The following is a 21,468-nucleotide window of genomic DNA, read 5'->3' on the forward strand; positions in this document are numbered from 1 at the left end:
CATTGCAAAGTCATGTTCGTCTGAATGGCATTTGATCGAGATCCAGATTGACATTACGACTCAAAATTCAACAGTCATCCAAAACTAACATTCCGACTAGACTGAGGTTACAGGGGTGATTATGTAATATGTAAAGGCACATCCCATTTAGCAAGAAACTCGAAGCAAAGTTTGCACGAGTGTCTATATGTAGTTCTGCACTGTAATCCATTCAAACCGACGCTTCCAATGCCTTCATATTGCAAAGACGAAGGAAAAGCCGGTACACAGAGGTCACAATATACAGAGGTCACATTACCTATATCTGTGTTGTTGACAGCCATTTTCCAAGATGGTGGATCTGGTATGTAAAAATCGAACAGCACTCGCAGCACGTGTGTGGGACACTCTCCCCTCACAGGCGATTAAAGATGAATCCCAGACGAGTAAAGCTCTCCACACGACACACCTTGCTGTCGAATTCCTTCTGAACAACGTAACATCAAAACAGACCACGACGTCCAGTCAACCGGCTAGACATGTTCCGCACTGTCAAAAGGTGCATCAGACAATCCTTACAGAGCAGTGAACTATGATATCGTTAATCATAGACATGGTGCAATGCCATATCTGGCGACCCGTTCAAAACAGACAACTCCGTATCCGTTTAGGGCTGGACTCGTCAGCCATAAATGTTCCCACACACAGAGATGCACCTTCGGTTCACTGCTGTCTCTTGTTGCGCAATCAGTAATGATGCGCCTGAAGGAAGGTTAGGCGGTTACAAAGGGATCCGAAAGGTTAACATCAATCATAAAAGTAGAACATGTCTACTTGACATCATGCGATTCCGGTCTACTTCTGTTATTACTGCTAGTATATTCAAGAGGACGACAGCTACTTACAAACCTAGAAAATAGACAGAAGTTACTAGTACTTACTACACTTCACCATGACCGCCATGACTGCTGTCACCAATAGACCCAGGCACCCAGCTATAGAGATATTGGCCACCAATTGCGATCATTCGTGTGTTTTCAGCTGCATCCCTACCTGTCGAACTACGAGTGTATTATTGAAACGTCATGAAGATAGGTAGCACCTGTAACAGTTCAACGTTATCTTACAACCAACCTATTGGTCGTCTGATTCTCTGTTGAAGCATCGAATGGCTTGATATCACCATGGAGAAAAAACAGACCAAGTGGTATTCGCATCACGAACCACGAATTGATTAGCAATCTTCATTATTGTGTTTGCTTATGAAATTTGTTGTCAGAAAATTACAATAATTGGCAATCAAATGCCTAAGGTTGAACAATATTGTTCAGCTCTAACAGTGGTTGTTTTAGATTGATATCATATTGTTCATGATAAAGAAATTAATCTAGTCAACAAAAAGACTCCATTTGTAAAACGTCACATAGTTGTTCAGAACTTGAGACTTTGGAGGGCGTGTTAGACGTGACATATTGCATTAACTCCTGCCATACAGTCCCATGTAGAACTGCAGCAAGACCACAGCTTGTACAGGACAAAATATTCAAAAAACTGAAAGTTCTGCTGCAGTGCCAAGTTAACACACACGGAGGCCTAACATCAACATCGACCATCGCGTTTCCAACACTTACCCACGCACAGAATACCATCACAATATCCATCCCCAGATTCCGAAAATATAAACAACCGGATTCCAAAAATACCTCCTCATACCTACTCATGGAGGTGAAAAGGGTCAACGAATTCTTGTGCAATGTAAAACCACTCCGGACCTTGAGCTACTTTTTGGTGAGTTCTTTCCATTCCTGGCGTCCAGCACTATGCATTAAGAACCGTGCGAGGGCAAACAATCTAGACATGGTCCTTTCAAACCCTCAAACGCAGGAACTAGGTCAATTCACCACGGTGTGGCTCTGTATTTATTTGTTTACAGTGCTAGCGAAGGTGTTTGACGTACAAAGCGTAGGATATTGCATACATGTTTAGCGGACGGAAATGGGGGTCCTGGGGATATAGGACACAATGATCTGGAAACGAGTTAGCAAGAGGTACCAAAGTTTGTTTTGAATCGTTTGAATGAACCAATCAAATGTCAGCTCGCTGATTGACGTAACGCCACCATCCTGTGATGGTTGGGAAACAATGGTTTTCTTACAAACAAGCCTTTACTAGCATAAGGCTTTCAGGAAACAAGAGTGTGCAGGGTACCCATAACGTCTTGACTACCACCACAAGTACTGTGTTTCATGCGGGACAACTCTGGAGTGGCCAATTAAGTTGAAGCTGAGTACAAGACCTTGATACTTGAGGTACAGTAGTGGAGGCATACTAGGCCCTCTGGCTCGCATGAAGGCACGTTTGCCTGAAGTCTATGATAGTCTAGACACGGGCCGCCACTTAAAACAAGTAGGACACAGGCTCACTTCACATAGATTTTACAGCGGAGAGGTGCATTACTACTTCTATTTCAATATTGTCACCTTGGTAACGATTTGGAGGGTCAGAACTACGTATGGTGTGTATGAACGTTGACAAAAGACGACCTATATAAACCTATTTCGCAAGGGACGTAAAATGGGGGTCCCGTGTTCGAAGAGGTGCCAACTAAAGTCGGTCTGAAGGAGAGAAGAGCTAGCAACACTTTCCTGTAAAAACATACCCTGCTACTGAAACAGCAAGGTAACTTGCTGCTTTATATGTGCCACTAGGCCCTACAGGTTCCTACCCTGACGTGGCCGTCGCTAATCTCCAAGCAGATCTGTAGGTTGCATAAAGACCGTATCAAACTGGCAGAGGAAGTACGTTTCGCAACCCAAGGATTGCATTACAAGCTCCTTCTTCCAGTTGGATACGGTCTTTGCAATCCATTGGCTCTGGTTGGAGACTAGCCGTCGCAGTAACATTACTGTATGCCATTCGTCTGGACGTAAAAGTAAGATTTGAGATCTAACGGATACTTTCTGCACTGTTCAAATGGTTTAAACGGCATAATTAATAACTAGTCGACTAGTCCAATGCTGTATTTCAAAGTATCAAATCCTCAATGTGCCTAAAATGTTTGTAACACAATAAAGGAGGTTGATTTTATTGTGTAAAATGTTTTTGTTTTGTTTTTGCCTGTGCCTGATTGCCGTATTTCATTCACATGACTTCATGAATGAAGATCGTTGATTCATTGAGAAAGAAAATTGGCTTGCCGCGCTATTACAATCGTCATACCTCAAGCAGACTGTGCATAAATTTTTACTTAATTACCATCTTGATTTGACGCTATGGGAAATAATACTAGAAGTGCCAATGAGCTACTGACTATATTGGTGCCACACAGTCGCCAGATCTGACACCACCGCGGGTCTGGCAGATACGGATGGTAGGAACGGGGATCGATACTTTGATCGATATTTAGCCTGTGCCAGGTTCTTCTCGGGCCGCGGGGCTGAATAGACAGTGGAAACGAGCCAAAAAGGTGACAATACCTCGCCAGAGGAGATATCTATTCAAGTTTTAGAGAAGACTAGTCGATACTAGGAACCCCGGAATCGTTCGTTCAGACCCTTGTAGTGCCCAGTGGCACACGGGGAGTAAGTTTCCTTGCTATTAGCCCTTCCCTTGTAAAGTGCTCGATGCATCTCCTCGAACATAGGATACCCATTTTGCGTCCATTCCGAAAGACGGGTGCGGCCCCAACCGAGATATCCTGACCACCAGGTCACTTGGAAACAGGAGCTCAACTTTGAGGCTGCTACCAACTTTAAGGAGCTGTAGGGACATCCCGAATAGACAGTAGAAACTAGCCTAGTGACAATAACTCACCAGAGGATATATTTATTCAACCATCAGAGGAGATAAGTCGATACTGGAGACCCGACTGTATTTTGGCCTGGGAGGTCATCATTGTAATCTGGGCAATGTGAGAACAATCCGATGTGTTTCGGTAATTCCAGTCAATGGCATGACGCCCATCTACATCCGATTTGATATATGATTATGTCAAATGGATCTTCCGAATCCGCGTTCAAATCCCACGTACCTACGCGTGCTAGGAAAATATATCGATTTATCAGTTTACGCTTCACCATAAACCAGGTAACATCTATTAGCATGAAAGTTCATCTGAGTTGTAACATCTACTCCGAGTAGATGTTCGGCTCCGGTTGGCCTTTTGACGTGTTTTCAGGCGTTTCTGTCCCGTTTTTTCAGGTAGGCAAACTATAACTGTACTCAACTGTGTGATTATATTGACCTTATGCGGCCAGAGATGAGTATCGGTCCCAACTACAGGTCACAATAATGACAGAGGGCATGAAAGTGAAAACATCGAGGTCAACCGCTTCAGGGGAAGGGTAGAAAATTACAGTCATTTCAAAAACATCCTCTCCAAAGAAAGGAGGGGTGACATAAACAACTTTCTCTTCGCACTCACACACGTATCCTTGGACATTGGATCACAGTTCAAAGATCGGCAGACTTTCTCGAAATAGTCAAGTCATAGCCAAAACACACAGCCCAAATAAAAGGACAAGGACTAAGTCAGATCCCTTGTGAACAAGTAACAACCAGTAAGCGTAAAATTACTGACCATAATTATCACTCGTAATGGATGTAAAAGACTGTCTAAGGGCGACCTCGACGCCTAATTGGCTAATTTTGGTGTAATTATCAGCGACAGGAAACCACTGCTCTCTTAGCCTCCATAGCAGGCTCTGAACCGGCCTTTTTGGGGGCTAAATAATACACCTTTTGCAGCCAGCCCGTAACCATCAGCCACCCCCGTATCCATTTTGCCGGTAAAATGGTTACGGGGGTGGCTGATGGTTACGGGCTGGCTGCAAAAGGTGTATTATTTAGCCCCCAAAAAGGCCGGTTCAGAGCCTGCTATGGAGGCTATGCTCTCTCACGTGTTAGACACAATGAGCTGTCATCATTCTCCAGACCGATTCATCCTTGGATAGATCACTAAATTACAGGACGTCGCAAGGAGAGAAAGTGAACATTAATTAGTGATTTAATGAGAGTGACAATATGCAAACGCAGGGTCTCTTAAGTTCTCTGGTAGGCTATCAAGAAATGAACCAATTGGGTACAGGCCAGAAGTATAAGGCGTCACTAAGACGACGGTGTTATACATTTGCAGAAAATATTCAAAATAATATAACAGCAAGCCAGACACACCCAGACATAATGATATGGTGTTGCATTCCTTTAACCTTGAAGATCAAGAGTACTTGGAGTGGGTGGAAGTGAAAAGATGTCAACGAACCCTTCATCCTTGTAGTAGGATATCAACAAAGAAATCAACTGACGACAGGTTACGAAAACAGTTATCAATAGAAAGTTGGCTCGACACACCCAGATATAATAGGATAATGGGTGAAAGTGACAATATGTACACGATGACTCTATCCTTATGGTAGGACATTAACAAATAAATCAATAGATTTGAAACAGACCGCGAGTTGCAATCGATAGTAGTCTTGGTTTTTTTTATTTAGGTGCCTCTAAGACGACATTTTACCTTTGTAGAGAACAGTTGAAGTAGTTGGTTTGACACACCCAGACATAATTGTCTGGCGGAACATCTCTTAAAGCTTGAAGATCAAGGATTCTTACAGACACTGTGGCTACGGAGTAAAATGCCTATAATTACACAAGAAGTCAGGACGGCAACTATATCCGTCTTGATCTAGTTCTAAACGTCTGCAGCTAGCAAATAATTGCTGAGCATTTTTATGGTTATCTACTGTTTCCTCTAAGCAAAATAAACTTTTAACAGAACATGCTGGCATACACACCAACAAGACATGCCTACTTCGAACCTCAAACAAATCAGAATGACGGCTAGACGTTTTACAAACTTTGAAAAATACGGCCTTGTTCTCAGTTACAAAACAGTTGGGGGTTTTTCAGCGCGGTCGTGGTCGTCTTTCTATGTGAAGCGTTCGATCTCTTTTTGGCTTACCGTTTTGGGCTCGAAGAAGAATTAAAAGTTATAACGTCAACCAACATGTGTAATGTTTAAAAGTCAAAACCATTATAAGAAATACAGCAAGAAAATCAAAATCCAATTGAGGGGCTCCTAGACAATACAATAGCGGCAGACATACCCCTGGGGGCTTCGGTAGGAAAAACATCGAGTCCTTGCCAAGCCGTGGAGGTGATATCCAAGCAGATGTAAAGATAGGCTCTCTTCATGGCCCTTTTCTCTCCTCTGTGCCAAGTAACGGATACCACAGCAAACGGAGATGGGACAAAGTTAAGAGAATCTACTGACTTCAAAGGTCGATGAGAATTGATGTTACCGAACAATAGTCAGGTATCCTTGCTGAACGCCTTGATGATGGTATAAATCTGCCAAGAAGGAAACTTTGGGACGCGAGAGGAATATTCAATCAAATTCAATCTTTCTTACCAACTAAAGACGGTCTGAAATGGCAGTAACCCAAACCCTAACGTTATATATAGAAGGCTTTTCGTTTAATACTCGGTTTGTTAACGAGCGCCTGCTAACATTTGTTACAACGATAAGTGGGCCTTACAGATTTCAACATGTTGCAGATGGGGACAAGGTAATGCTGATGGATTTATACAGCAAGAAAAATCAATAACTAAGTCTCAGAATAAATAAGCACATATTCAAAAATTTCCGGCCTAGTAAAATACCAACGTTTGATTATCTGATTTGATATCGTAAGCTGTCATTGCAGACATCTGCAGTTTGATACAAAAGTTTGTTGTTTCAATTATCCCATATATGTTCCTAAACCCAGCAGGAGCGGTCCACAAACTTTAACAGCAGATAGAAGCCCAGATAACCGATCTGATACCAGATGACATATACTCGCCTGAGGTCCTGGAACGTTTATCAACACAGCTTTAACATCATCTGGCTATCGGCTAACGAGCAGCGAGTCGGTTCTTTATTTAGTAAATTGCTCCAATTTATCTCGCTGGCAAGGCTGGCACATGCGTGTTTTTCGATAGGAACAGGGCCATCTGGCACATTGTTTAAAGTTAGACCAATACTTGGAGGAAGAACTGTTTATGTGTATACACAGTGCGAAAATGTGCGTATTGGAATTTAGATCCAAACATTTGGTTGACACCAATGTTTAAAAGTTCCTTTTGAACCCGGAATGAAACGACATACGTTTTGCCGGCAGAATATGCAAATTTCAGATTCCCATGTATACAAACTATAATAATGTGGGGGTTTTCGATCTCTGCTGCAAATAAAGAAGTCATACCCAACTTGTCTAGATATAGCCAACACATAGAATTTGTCCATTGTCACATGTATGCCTCCTATGCTTCTGCCATGTACTTGTAATTAGACTTCGGGCATGAACTTGCAAATAAACTTTCTATTTATAATAATGTGTTTCTTGCAGAGTAAAAGGGGATGGCAGAACTGTGATAATCACTAACCAGTCCCTATCACATATGTCATAGACATCATTGTCTTTTCTGTGATGTTTTCTGAGATAGCCATTTCACTACCACTATCTATCGTTGTTTTCGTGTCTATACATACGGTTGCTAGGATGATGATGACGGTTGCTACTTGATATTGAATAATGTAAACAGATGAAACAACACTCCTAGTTTGGGGCCATCGACATGGGACCATGCTTCGCATCCTTGTCATTCCTGTACGTTTGTGGAAGGTTTATAAAGGATTAAACCAGACTGTTATCATAGACTACTCTATAGGGGTTATCCATTTGCAGACGACATTTTGTGCGACAATTCTGTCCACGGTACCCTGGGCACGAGAGCAGCGGTGGCATTTCTAGCATACCTAACAAATTTCTTGATTCCTGTAAGCATCCGCATTTTTACTGTAGATTCTGTTACAGTTTTATGATGCAATAAGAGGAAGAAAGAAAAAGACATGTTGAGGACAAACTACTAATGAGAATTAAGAAAAGGGTCCGTTGAGATTTGAATTTTCCTCGAACACGGTACCACTGGCCTCGTTTTTCCAACATCTGTTTCAGCTGTTTGCCGGCTTCCTGCCCCAGTGAGTGTCCGTGTACATGTGCTAAAGTCTGATTCAGAAGTCTCGACAGATGATCACAGAGCGGTCAGCTCGCCACATGGTTCTAAAATTGGCAGGAAAACGTCAGGGTGACTTTGAACTGCCGGGTCCTCCTGTGGCTCTTGAAGTCGGAGTGTTACATCAGTAACGTATTTCCTGGGTTTCTAGTGCTGATCTTAGGCGGGTTTTTTCCTCAGCACGTTCAAACCACTGACATTTGTCAGAAATGAATACACTGCACGCACCTTTGACCTTTGACCCATAATAAGTTTTAAAAAAGAGTCACGTTTTCGAATTTGTGGGTCACTTATCATGAGGAAGGTCATAAAGATCGATGTTTGCAGCATACGTTAACTTGACGTTTTCTTGTCTTACAGAAATGTATACCTTTTAGATCGCAATGGAAAATTCCTATCCTAGGTTCTAAGTTGATCGGTAGTCAGTCCAACTGTCAGAGACAAAGCGTGTGCTGCCGACCGAGGAGGGTTTTTGGCAACAGGACAAGGTATCCATCCGGGCAAAGATCGAATGTAGGAAAATTTACTGAAGTGCTCGAGGGCAGTCATTGTACAGTCGCTAATAGGTCACCAATGTTTCAAACTACTACCTATTGGCACGTAGGGATGCCGTTACGGAGAGCCGTATTGATGCAAAAGTCTGTTGATTACCTCCGGGATAGAGGTTTACGTCCGACGAGGGTATTGCTTCTGGTTGTTTATGTGGGTTCGCACCTATAACTCAAGATCGTTTTGATGGATTTTTAAGGAATTTTCGTACGTGGGTTGTTATTGAGGTCTCGAATAAACATGGCGATTTGGGGTCCCCAAGCACCATCTTGGAAAAGGTACTTTATGGACTGTTAAAGTACATACATTTTATATGATACAAAATGCTTCCTAACATCTCATTATCTTCTCGATTTCTGACATGATGGACATAGTTAAAGTTATGTTTCATTTTAGAAATATTCAATTTAGTGTATGATTTGTTGGGAAATTATCAGCAAAAGCATATTTTTTATGCTCTCAAAACTTGTGGGCAAAGTTTTACGAAACTTTACGACTTATTTCCTACCTTAACCGCGCGATTGCCTGCAGAAAATTGCTCATTGACGTTTTAGACAATGATTTATACCAAAATCGATGTGTGGGTATAGAACGGGGAATAAAAGGCTTCAAGCGTATGACCTATCTGTGGTACAAGACCTACTGATCGAATCACAGCGGTCCATGCATGTACATCTCAGCCCATGCGGTAAACATAAAATGCCACGTCCTGATGTATCGTCTAAATAACATAGATCATATACTTCAGAAGCTAACTGTAATAGATTGCAACCCTTAAAACAGGAAGTATTTTGGCACTTTAGGAGCCAACACATAGGAGGTACGGCAGGGTATTACCGTTTATGAAGAACTATGAACTTAGGGCCCGCAATCGTACGATCGCAAACTGAGGGCATTCTCGGGATAGTCGTGTATATGTCGTACACCCAGCTAGCTGCGTTGTAACATAAAAGATTGCCCTGGATCATTGTCGACGGTTGGTTCTGTCATAGCCTGCTTGAAAATGCTACGAAGGACGATAACCTACAACAAATGTGACCGCGCCGTAAAAGGGGATGTGCGGTTAATCTCAATTAGGCTAGGGTCACATTTCTAAGCCGGGGCCCGACCGGGCTGTTTTTGAAAACAAAGAATAAAAAACACATATCAAGAATATGCATAGCGTATGGTAAGGAGACATTTTTTAAAAGTTTTGTGTCTTTTGTTGTCTTTTATATCATAGTTTTCGTTCCCACAAGCTGCCCGACCGGGCCCCGGGTTGGAAATGTGACCCTGGCATAAAGCGGGTTATCTCCGTACGACACAAACACCTCTGTAGAGTTAGTTCGTACAGCCCTTTTCTGTATAAGGCTAGAGGAAAGCACTGTTTACAGTGGGATGATGGATCGTATATATAAAAGGAGTTCCACAACTATAGCATTGTCGACCTAATTCACTATCCATAACTATATCAGCTTACGTATTAATCAAAAGATAACAATATGTCGTTGTCCTCGATTGTAGAATTTAACAGTCTATAGAGGAAGCTAAGTTGTTTCGGTTTTTATCAATTATCTATCAAAAATTCTTAACATACAGTCGAAGATTACAAAGCGAGTTTACAAGTTGTAGTTCTGCAAATTTCTTTATATCTATTTACACAAAATGCATTTCATAAGACCTGTTGAAATATAGTAAATATATCCTTTTAGTTCTTTATTTTTCCTTGCTGACGACCCGTGTGATTTCGAACTTTCCCAATCCCACGGACCACTTGGCAGAGTTCCAATAATGAGGTAGTCCACACACACATGTCACCGCGGGTCACTGACACCCATGGAAACGTTGATACTCGACCGGTCTAAACGTCTGGTGTTTTCAGCTGTCTGGAAACGGCACGTAAATCTCACTGAACAGCGCTCTTCTGTCTGTAGTTCAAATATGGGGATTCGCAAGGCGCCCTAGTACTGAGTGTATCTTGAGTGGGCGGCTTTCCCAGAAGCAAAAAGAAATCGCGAATGTCATACCTCCGTGAAATACCTAAGAGTTTTTGTTAGTGATCCTCCCCTTCTCTTCTTGTAATAGATTTCCAAACGCTAAAAAAGCAAAGTTTTTGTTTTATCATTTGTCTTTTAGATCGGCTACCTTTAAGAATGATTGACAACTAAGCTTCACTCCTTACAAAATATAAAAGATTACAATCTCAATTGTATTTCCTGTCACACCTAGCAATTACATTAGATACGATCACTTGTACTACGGAAAGAACTTGTCAAATTACAAACAGGTGTGTTCTCACAACACACCTGTTTTGTAAACATACCTGCTGATGCGTGGACCTTCCATGGGGGGGCATAGGTCAGGGGTCAAACTACTTGTTCTGTACAAACACCTGCTAAACACGAAATGTCAAACGTCAAGGGATGGGTCAAAGCAATGTGCAAACAAAGTTTGTTCAACAACAATTACGCTCTCACCATGCCCCGGCTGATGCGTGAACTGTCCATGTAGATGAAATTCCGATGGTCAAAGCAATAAACCACCCTAAGCAATATAAACAAAACGTCGTTATGTAAAGACGACAATCAATTATTGCGAAGTTATGGAGACGTTGGAGGGCTGCAGTGATATTTGGGACGGATATGCAGCAAAGCTAAATCTCAGAGTAAATCTTGGGAGGGAAGATTGTGTTTTCGACAGTCAGCTCTTGTAAAGCTTTTAAACTACATGTTTGAAAACAGATATCAGTGTTACTATTTGTCCGTTTTTCTGCCGTGCAACAAAGTCAACAAACTTTTCCTTTGTGAATGTCCCGGGTCCAGCTTTTTCAAGTAGCTAGTAGTGAAATGCGGCTTCGCTACGGCTCGCGTTTAAAGCCAAGTGCAACGGGTAATCCCTACTCTTCTAGAAATGTGTTGGCTTCTTTTAAAGAAAATACGCAGATGACAAAATACGATTAGCGAGATTACACTATGCGGGAACAAACTACACAGATACAATGAAGAGCTAAATACACAAACATCACAGCATTGAAATGCCAATAGTTCATTGACCTCGAAGTCTCTTTTTAGGTATTCTTTAGATAAAGTACTAGTGAGATAACATCTGTTAGCTTGTCTGCTGTGTCCCATTGAGACGTTACCATGTAGGGAACACAATAGGTTTACCTGCTAAGCCCCTGTCACACAGTCGACGAGCTACGGCCGCATTTTTTGATCGTCGAATTTCAAAATGGCTAGAGACTAGCCCATCACAATGGACGGTGCTCGGAAACCTGCGAACGTCGACCGTACCCAAAAAATTGCGCGATGATAGGAAAAACGCCAGGAGTATTACTTCCGAAAATGTCATTTAGAGCTCGTCAGTCGATCGATTTTCGTGCAGTGCGACAGCGGTATAAACAAACAGTGGACCAACCAGTGTGCTGACAAATGTGATCTTTTGAGGCCATGTCTCAGCCTTTAGATAAGAGTATTGTCATTACAATGGGTCGTGGGGTTGGCAGGAGTCCGTGGAAAATTAATTAGCAACATTCAGAATTAGATAAATTGTCCTTATGTCCCTATAAGGCATCATAGGAAATCATCAATAATCGCGCATGGTGCATATTTGATAGGGCGTTCTTAATTTGGGGTAACGGTAATTAAATTGTCGTTTAAAACGTTGTGCGAGTGAAAAGCGGTGGCAGCTGTCATCGACCTATTTAGACACATTAAGAACACGTTCCGACAAATACAGGTACATAAATAAGAACTCTCCAGAGACAAGCATATACCGCACATCTCCGCAGTTGAAACAGGCGCAGCATTTTACGACTCGTGACATTATATATTGGTTCAACCGATGACTAAAATCATACATGTTTGTTGTTACTGTTGGCATTGGCGTTGGCGCCTACGCTAAACGACTTGAACAAAGACAAACGCTCCTCCATCAACCAGTTAGTAGATTCGCGTGGGCGACAACTTTTTACTGTGGATGTAGTGGGTTTATTGGTGTAACGGGCGTAAAAAATAACTGAAGGATTCTGAGAAAAATGAGATTGGCAAGAACAGAAACTAGAACTACGGAAAAATGTATCTATACAAACTATTGTCCTGAAAATACGCATCACATTTTACCCATACGCCTACGGTCTGTTTCTTTTTTTCTGGCGGTCCCATTTTGCACCAAAATAACGACATGACTCTGCCGGAACGGACAACTACTTACGCTATTCTATACTCAAAGAATCTGCTTAACTTTGTTATCGGAGTCAAACAATCACAGTCCCTTACGCGTCGCGGTTTTGACCTTGACATTTGCACGCTTGAATCGCCTTGTCTTCGAGCGCGTTTGCAGATTTCTACAATTCCTCAATAGAGCATCGGGTAAAGAAGAGGGCATGAGATACATGTAATGAACAGAACATTCAAACGTACCATACGTGATATATCTCACTGAGTGATAGTTCACCTGTTATGTCAATCCTTCCACAAAATGTGGCAAATCAAAATAAATAATTGAATAAATTAATAAATCTTGATAAATCAAAATAAATAAATAAATAAATCTATCTAGGAAATTTGATGCGAAGAACAGGAGACGGGAAATATGCGACGATCAGTACGTTAAAACGTATTGTATGTAAAAAGAAACTATTTTCTATCGGCAGATTAATATATATATGACGAAAATACGATGCAATGGGCACGGGAAATATATATAAGATGGACAGAACGTTAAAGTCATTCAATATCGGCAGATTTATATTTCTGTATCTCTACTTGGCATAGAAAAGGGCATGAGGCATACCACATAAAAGAACGGTAGATTGCTAATAGATAATATAACTCATTCGATATCGACTCAACTGCGTCAATAGAATACTAGAGAAGGGCATAAGAGATGGTTTCAAAATCTATTGAGAGAAAATTAGGTAAAAAAGAGCAAGAGAAATGTGAGCTTGAATGAACGTTAAAACGGCTAATAGACATACAAATCATTCGATATCGGCCCAATGGGTGTCATCAGCTTTAGAGGTCACGGGTACCGAATTCGAAACGCAAGGTTAGAATGGCCGCTAATGTATGATACAAATCACTCGATATCGTCTAGTTAAAGGACTTCAATTTCAGAGCTGCTTGACATCAAACTTGAAACTTGAACATGACCAACACGTAATACAAATCATTGGATTCAATCTTAATGTCAGACGGCAATTTCAGGGGAAGCAGGCACCAAATGCGAAACGTAACGCAACATTTGTTATACGTGATACAAATCATTGGCTACAGTCTAAACAAGGGGATATAAATCTTAAAGTTTGTAGGCACAAACTTTGTAAGGAGAGAATGTACTAAGAAGGGTTGGGGTTTTGTTCGTGTTAAGAATTTTCGCGTTCGCGTGGAAAATTTTCGCGTCGAAAATTTGAAATGGAGAATTTATTTATAGGTTCAAAATATCAAAGTAATTTTATCATCAAAATTTTTCTCCCTTGGGAATAGACTTGAGTCTCTTGGGAATAGCACACACCACACCACACCCTGCCCACACCCATGCAGGGGAAATGTTTGCCTGTAATTTTGATCATTTGTGCGTTAAAATAGACAAATTAGTTGATCTGAAGGGAATTGAAGGTTTACAAATCTAAGGTTTCATGCCCAAAAGGATTTTTGAAATCTTTAAAAAAACAAAACAAGTTGATTCCCAAGGGACTCAAGTCTATTCCCAAGGGAGAAAAATTTTGATGATAAAATTACTTTGATATTTTGAACCTATGAATAAATTCTCCATTTCAAATTTTCAACGCGAAAATTTTCCACGCGTACGCGAAAATTCTTAACGCTAACAAAACCCGTTCCCACTAAGAAGAGGGTAAGGTTCTAGACACTTTATGATACCCACAAGTTATGAGGAATACAGTAATCCACGACCATGACTTTGGCCGTTTCTGTTTGAAATTTTGTCACACCAGAACAAATCGGCAGCAGATGTGGCCGAATCCCCCCCCCCCCCCCGTCGCCAAAACAATGCCAGTGTTGTCGGGAATTAAGTATGATGGAATGCGAATTGAACACGTAATGATTTCTCTACCAGTGGCGTATTGGGGACGTGTCGCTATAAATCATCGAAGGGGAATACCGAGTAACCGACTATTCTCCGAGCAGATGCAAAATTGTATACCTTTTTAAATTCTGATAGACTGAAGCAAATACCATGGGGGTAAATTCAATGTGTTAACAGCTAAAAGCCTGGAGCAAATTAATAAAGTATGAGTAAATATATATGAATAGATGTATAACCTTAACCTCTCTTCAAAGAGGTCCTGTGAGAGTTCAAAGGTCAAAGTCATAAAACATTCATGCACAATAACACACACAAAAATACAAAACCGATCTAAATACCCATACACATAAGATCAATAATATGATTTTGGTTAGTAAATCTAGAACTGGAAAAGAGATAACATGATAATTACACATTTGAAATGCGCTTTGGTTAGTTTGCCTTTGTTTTGTCACAACAAGGAAGTGCGTGACCAATTTCCGTTATGACAATATGCCGTTCTACCGGTAAAAGGGCAATAGAAAATTCAACGCACGCGTGAGATTGCCCTGACCATAGGTCACCTGAACCGTAAAGATTAGCCTCGAAGTCAGACTGTTTCTGAGGGCAGCTCCTCGGCTCCAGGGCCAACATGACCCCAAAACATTTTGACTGAGCCCCTTTGAGGTAGACCCTGCATCAGGGGGTGGCGTCAAAATTTCTTTGGAGGAGATGCTGACCCTGACAGGCCCTGAAGCTGTAGAGCTGGTCTGTGTAAGCCCTGGAAAAATTCTGGCTTCAAGGCTAAAGTACATATGGACCAACGCGGCTATAACCAGACCGATCCAATGTCTAACGGGAGTGATAATATCATTATTACACACTCGTGCCGTCATTTACAGGATCTGTGGCGCGTAGCTAAAGCGAGGGGAACATTCTAAACACGTAGTTGCGTGGGACGTAACGACATTAAAACTGCGTGCGCGACTATGTTGTTGTCGTTGGTCTAGCCTGGATGCCAGGCTGTTTCTATGGCCTAAACAGGCAAGCTCCTCGGCTCTACCCCGACGGAAATTTTACCGAAGGCCCCCGGGGGTCACTTGGGTTTCTAACTCCGGGTGTCTGTGGTAAAATTTCTTTGGGGGTATGTTGGACCTAAGAGCCGAGGAGATGGCATGTAAATGCCCTGGAAACAGTCTGACATCCAGGCTATCTTCGGACCGGATGCTGTGGGAAAGGTGGTCATCTCCAAGCAGATGTTAGGATGGGAAATCGTACCGTTTTCAGACAGGCTAGCTGCCACGTTTTTCTAACACGCTACCACCCCATGGGAAAACGAGACAGCGAGAAAACGTTGTAATTTTCAATCGCAACATCTGCTTGGAGATTGGAGGGGTATTTTTGGGACGTTGTCGTTTGACTTCGATATGAATAAATGATGAGGGGATGCATTAGAGAGTAGAGACCTCTCACAATTTTAGCCGGTCGCAAAGGGAACATTTATCTCATCCAAAAACTAAACTGTCATCTCCCATAGTCACTGACGCTTAACAGCCTAGACATGTTTTTGTAAGCCAAGTCTCCCAAAACATGATCCATTTTGGAGATGTCTAGAATTAGATTTTTATCAATGATAAGTCGTGTTCCAAAGATATCGTGGCAGGGTCAACATCATACGATGCGTTTGATCGCAAGAAAGTCGGAAAATAAACGCCTGGAAAAGGTAAAGAAAAGGGCACGCGGCAGCCGCCAAATTCGAACCAAATTAGGTCAATGATACGCTTAGTACGTCATCGGGGTAGTTTTTATGTAGGGTAAGGGTTTCGGTGTTGTATGGACGTCACAATAAATAAATGTCATAAAACCGGATAGCGACAACGTACTGAAATACTGAAAATCTCCCACTAAGCACCACCGCGCCCCTCTTCCACATTTAGCTCCGTATCATGTTACTCTAACCATGCCAGTAGAATCTGTCCCTGGGGCTCAACTACAACATTTCACCAACAAACCCAGACACTAGGAAAATACCTTAGGATCCACCACCCAGAAAATAACGTTTCCCAACCTGTGTACACAACGCTCCGCCTTGGCAGTTCCTTCGGTTCTTCCTTCGCTTGTGGCTCGGGATCTTCTGTTGTTGTTGTCGTCTCATGGTGTTCTTGTTCTATTGTTGCCGTTTTTTCTTCGATCTTTGGAGGTGGTGTTGTGTCTGTGGGGATCGTGTCCGGTTTCTGGGGCGGTTGGGCTACGGTCGGGGGCGGTGATGGGGAGGGCGGTCTATCTTTTATATCCGTGAGGGGTGGTTCTATTTCTATTTCCGTCACTTCGGCGAGCTTCTCAACGGGTTTCTCCTCAACTTCGACAGGTTCTACGTCTTCTACGATGACTTTGGTGGCGTGTATTTTCTCCTGCGTCTCTCCTTTGGTCACAGTCGGCTGGTGTTTCGCCGCGATCTTGGCCTCTAGCTTCTCCTTCTCCTTCGTTAAATCCTCAGCGCTTCGCCTCCTTAAGGGTGGGGTGGTGGAAGCGAGCAGCACCTGCTTAAGAACCGGTGTCTCCCTCTTAATCTCCGCGGACTTGACCTCCGTCTTGACAACTTCCTTGGGTTTTGTTTCTCTCCTCCTGGCTTCAGTACGCGTGGACGGGGGAACGTACCCCTCCCTCAGATCGATCATACTCCTTCGGTAGTACGCAGACGGTTTGTACATGGAGTGAGGGGGAGGGGTGCGGGACCGTTCCGGCGCATCGTAGTACCGTAGCGCCGCTTCCACGCTGGTGGAGGACCGCAGGCTTCTCCTCCGTAAGGAATCCGCGGGCTGCCGCTGCTGCTGCCCGCGCGGGTAAAGCGGCATCATGCCGGCGAACGTGTCGTCTAGGAAAGGCGCAGGATCTACTGAAAATTCTAACGGACTAGCACTGCCACAGTCTGCCCCTGGATCGGACCAGTACCCGGAAGTGCCTGGGCACGAGAGCGGCAGCTGCGCGGAGGGTTGGTTGTCAGAGGTGCCCGCTGATAGGCTGGTGGAATTCCGCTGTGTAAACTGATGGATGGACCCTCCTGGAGTGGGGTCAACAACGGCGCGGGACGATTCAACCGGCGACCTACTTACATTCCCTACACATGTAGTAGAAACATCATCTGTTCCGATTGTTGCGTTCTCTGTCGGTTTTTTCTTGGCGTTGCTGTTTTCGACATTCAAAAACTGCTCAGAGCCATTTTCCGGTCTTTCGGAGTCAGTAGTAGTACCCTCGCTCGATTCTGCTTTTGTATCGTTTCCAGTTACTTTTTCTTCGGTACTTTTGTTTTCTACATTAAACTGATTAGCACCATTATGTGCGATACTTTCAACTGTAATGCTCTCGCTAGGTTCAGCGTTGCCATTTCCACGTACATTTTCATCGGAATTTTTGTTTTCAACATTCAAAATCTGATCAGTGCCATTGTAAGCGATACTGTCGCCTGCGGGGTCCTCGCTTGATCCAACTTCCTCGTCTTCAACTTCTTTGTCATCGTCACTTTGGTTTTTATCATTAAAAAGCTGATCAGCTTCGTTTTCCTTTCTTGTGGAGTCTTCCTCATCTGTAGTTTTCTCATGTTTGTCACTGCTATTTAGACTGTCTTTATCAACATTGGGCTTAACAATGCTTGTATTACTGTTCAGCTGTGGAGGGCACAGTGCTTGGTCTAGTGTAAGTTTAATTTTGCGTGCCGTTACCTTTGAATTAGTGGCTCCTGCTGTCTTTTCCTCACTACTACTGTTCTGGTGTGGTCCTATGCTCGACATAGGAGCAGGCGAAGCGCCGTTTTCTGTTTCAACATTTGGAGAAACACTCTTCAAGTCTGTGGTCTGCTTCGTTTTGATATTCCGCTTTGAACGAATCGTTAGGAATGTGTTCCGTAGGACCCACCGTGAGTTCTTAGTGAGGCTCTCAGTGTCGTCGCAGCCAGCCTGGTTTGTTGAAAGTGTAGGGTGGTCCACTTCCGCGTCCTTTGACATTTTGAACGCCTTGTTGTCAATTTCGCCAGGCGAGGTGGATCCGTCTGCCGCGTCGACGCGAGAATCGTCGAGACCAAAGTCGACACCGCTGTCCCTGTCTCTAGTCGGCCTTCCTTGCTCGTCGTCTACGGACGAAGGCGAGCCGACTTCTGTTGTCACCTCTGTTTCTGAAACGTTGCCAACAATGTTGTCGTTGTCAGTTTTGTGACCGACAGGCGACCGTGATTCGGGACACCTGGTGGTATTGTCAGCTGACACACACCTATCGTCACAACTCTCGGCGTCGGCGTCGCGTTTACCTGGCACTAGAGTCACGTCAGCGTCACCTACGTCGACGTCACAGCCGCTGTCTCGGCCACCTGTCCTCCCTGTGTGACCATCAAGAGCAGTGACCGGAAACGGCGTGCCTTCATGATCTTCCTCCAATTTTCCGCTTCTACGACTATCAACATCTTTACACGCCGACTCAAGACTGACCTCTTGCACTAGTGAAACTTCCTCCGTTATTTGGTCGCTGGTTCTTTTCTTCCCGTCTTCACAAGATAGGGTATCGATTTCGTCTGTTTTTGTCTGGTTGTCGTTCACGCCTTCGTTCTCCCAGACGCTTTGCCCACACCCGGTGTGCTCTTTAGTGCATCGGTTGTCTTCACTTTTCATACTTAGTCGCCTCACAAAAACTGTGTCGCCACCTGCGTCACTTTCCTCGTCTTTAGCTCCAAGCTTTTGTTTCACGTCGTCGACGGCGCCGCAAGACCCTGCCTCGGCGGCTGTACGAACTATCTCCATCGAGGTGGATCCTTGAGAAAGAGTTTCACAGGAAAACTCGGGATCAGCTGAAGGCTTGGGAGTGTTTAACTTCTGCCCTCTCACGTCGACAGGTTCGATCACGCTATCAGTGTCATCAGTCTCACCTGTTTTTCTACTCTCAAACTCCGCTGGAGCGGAGAGACCTTTCACCTGACCATTGTCTGACCTGCCTTTGCTATTGTTCGGATCGTAAACTTTGGCACTGCTGTCTGCCTTGATTTTATCTAAGTTACGACATGATGCACTTAATTCCTTCACATCTGGCTGCTCTAAACTCTCGCTACAAACCAACAAAAGCTCGTCCTTTCTACCTAATTGCTTACAGTCGTTGACTGCACCGCCTTTACCTGTCGCGTCGATGATAGTATTGTGCTTGGCGTGAGTTACGCCTATTGCCGATTTGTTGTTTGTTCTCTGCCTCCTTCCCTTTCTCCGTCCCCCTCTAGGCTTTGCCTTAAGCGATAGACATGTGTCTGCCTGAATGCTACTAGTAGCACTACCTAGCGACTGGCTTGAGTAGATCTCCTTGCTATTTTCTTGCGTTGCGACTTTTTCGCTACTTGCAGAAGCAGAACTCCCGGCTTTTATGCTTATGTGGTCGGCGCACACCTCATCAGCAGCGTTACGCACACCTGAGTTCCCACCTGTGGATTCACCTTTGTCTCCGACGCCTCCATCTTTTCCCACGGCCGTTTCGCCGTCGGCCATCCCCGGGACACTTCGGTTCGGGTCGCCAGTTTCCGTTACGCCCCCTTCCTCTGTTTGACCGGTTGTGTCCTTACTCTTGGGACGTTCTACGTCTTTCAGATCCACCTTACAAGAATCTTGAAGATTTGTGCCCGTATTTTCTAAATCGGCTTGTTCTCCGTCATCCTTGCTCGGGATAATGTCGGTGTTTATCGCAAGGACATCGTCAGTGTCCTTGTCGTGTTCTCGGAGGGAAGTGTCCGACATCCCGTGTAGGGAGACGCTCTCCACCGGTGACTTCAACTCGGTCGCGTTTTTATTCCCCATTTTCCTCCCCGACCGTCGATTTCTACGCCGCCTTGTTGTAGTCCCTCCGTCGTCTGCGCCTTTCTGTTCTTCACTTGTCGTCGCCCTCCCACCTTGCTCGCGAGGAGACGCCGCCGCCGCCGCTGCTTGGTCCCGTACAGCCTTCGCGGTTGAGAAGAAGTACGCCAGAAAGTAGGAGATGTACGCTCCCATGGCAAAAATCACCACGTACTCCAGATAGCTTCTCAGAAGAATGACGGCATCGAAAATGATCGTCAGGACCCCCATATTATACACACCTTTCGCTCGAACAAGCCGGACGGTAACGTGTTAACATTATGCTCGGAGAACACAGTCAGCTGAAGCCGCTGAACTCGTAATGGCAATGCCCGCGGGCCAACAAAGACTCATTGTTCGACGAAGCCGTCAGACATAAACACGCGTCGGGACTCTAGCCTCGATACTAAGCCCTAGCTATACGGCTGGCGTTCCGATATTGTCCTCCTTTTTATCTACTGACTACTTTCGCCAAATGTATGTTTTCGATGTCATTTGTTTGAAGATGGGTAGGTTTTGTGGCCAGCATAACTCGAGAAGTTATGGGTGGATCTTTATGATAGTTGGTAGGTGCAAGGAACCTCCTTGGTAGGTGTCAGCAACACGAAAGACAAGTTCTATAACATGGTCTCTCTTGCGGCTTTTTGCGGCCCTGCATTAGTTTTTTTTTGCTTTTTGTTGTAGCTTTACGCATTGTTTTCTGGTCGCTACCGCGTTCTAGCTGGCAGAGGCAAATGTTGCAGACACGACAGCCACTCGACAGACATCGTAGCACTCAGAAAACAGAACGTACATGTAATAAGTGAAATAAAATCGACAATATCAAAAGCCAGTCGTAGCTTTCACTATCTTTGAATTAGCCTCAGTTAAGGCCTGGAATGGAGGCTACGTCGCCTACGACATATGGCTACTGCGCCAAGGCTTAACTCCACCCCCGGTGATTAACAATCACGTAACCAACCGGAAAGGTAGCATAATGTGTGTAGCCCGGTACACTGATGTAAGGCATTAAAGGAAAAGG

The 21,468-nt window shown here is 43.8% G+C and overlaps 1 protein-coding gene across 2 annotated transcripts in view; it reads right to left on the bottom strand.

Moving 5' to 3' along the window:
- LOC136447958 (uncharacterized) overlaps window positions 1-20,715 on the bottom strand; it is a 50,184-nt gene extending 29,469 nt beyond the window's left edge. For both annotated transcript variants that reach the window (XM_066447110.1, XM_066447109.1), the window contains exon 1: window positions 16,658-20,715. In XM_066447110.1, coding sequence (XP_066303207.1) covers window positions 16,658-20,678 — 4,021 coding nt within the window. In that variant the 5' untranslated portion in view covers window positions 20,679-20,715. The remainder of the gene's footprint in view (window positions 1-16,657) is intronic.
- Between the last annotated feature and the right edge of the window lie 753 nt (window positions 20,716-21,468).

This window comes from Branchiostoma lanceolatum, chromosome 13 (assembly GCF_035083965.1).
Source record: "Branchiostoma lanceolatum isolate klBraLanc5 chromosome 13, klBraLanc5.hap2, whole genome shotgun sequence".
Classification (NCBI taxonomy): Eukaryota; Metazoa; Chordata; class Leptocardii; order Amphioxiformes; family Branchiostomatidae; genus Branchiostoma; species Branchiostoma lanceolatum.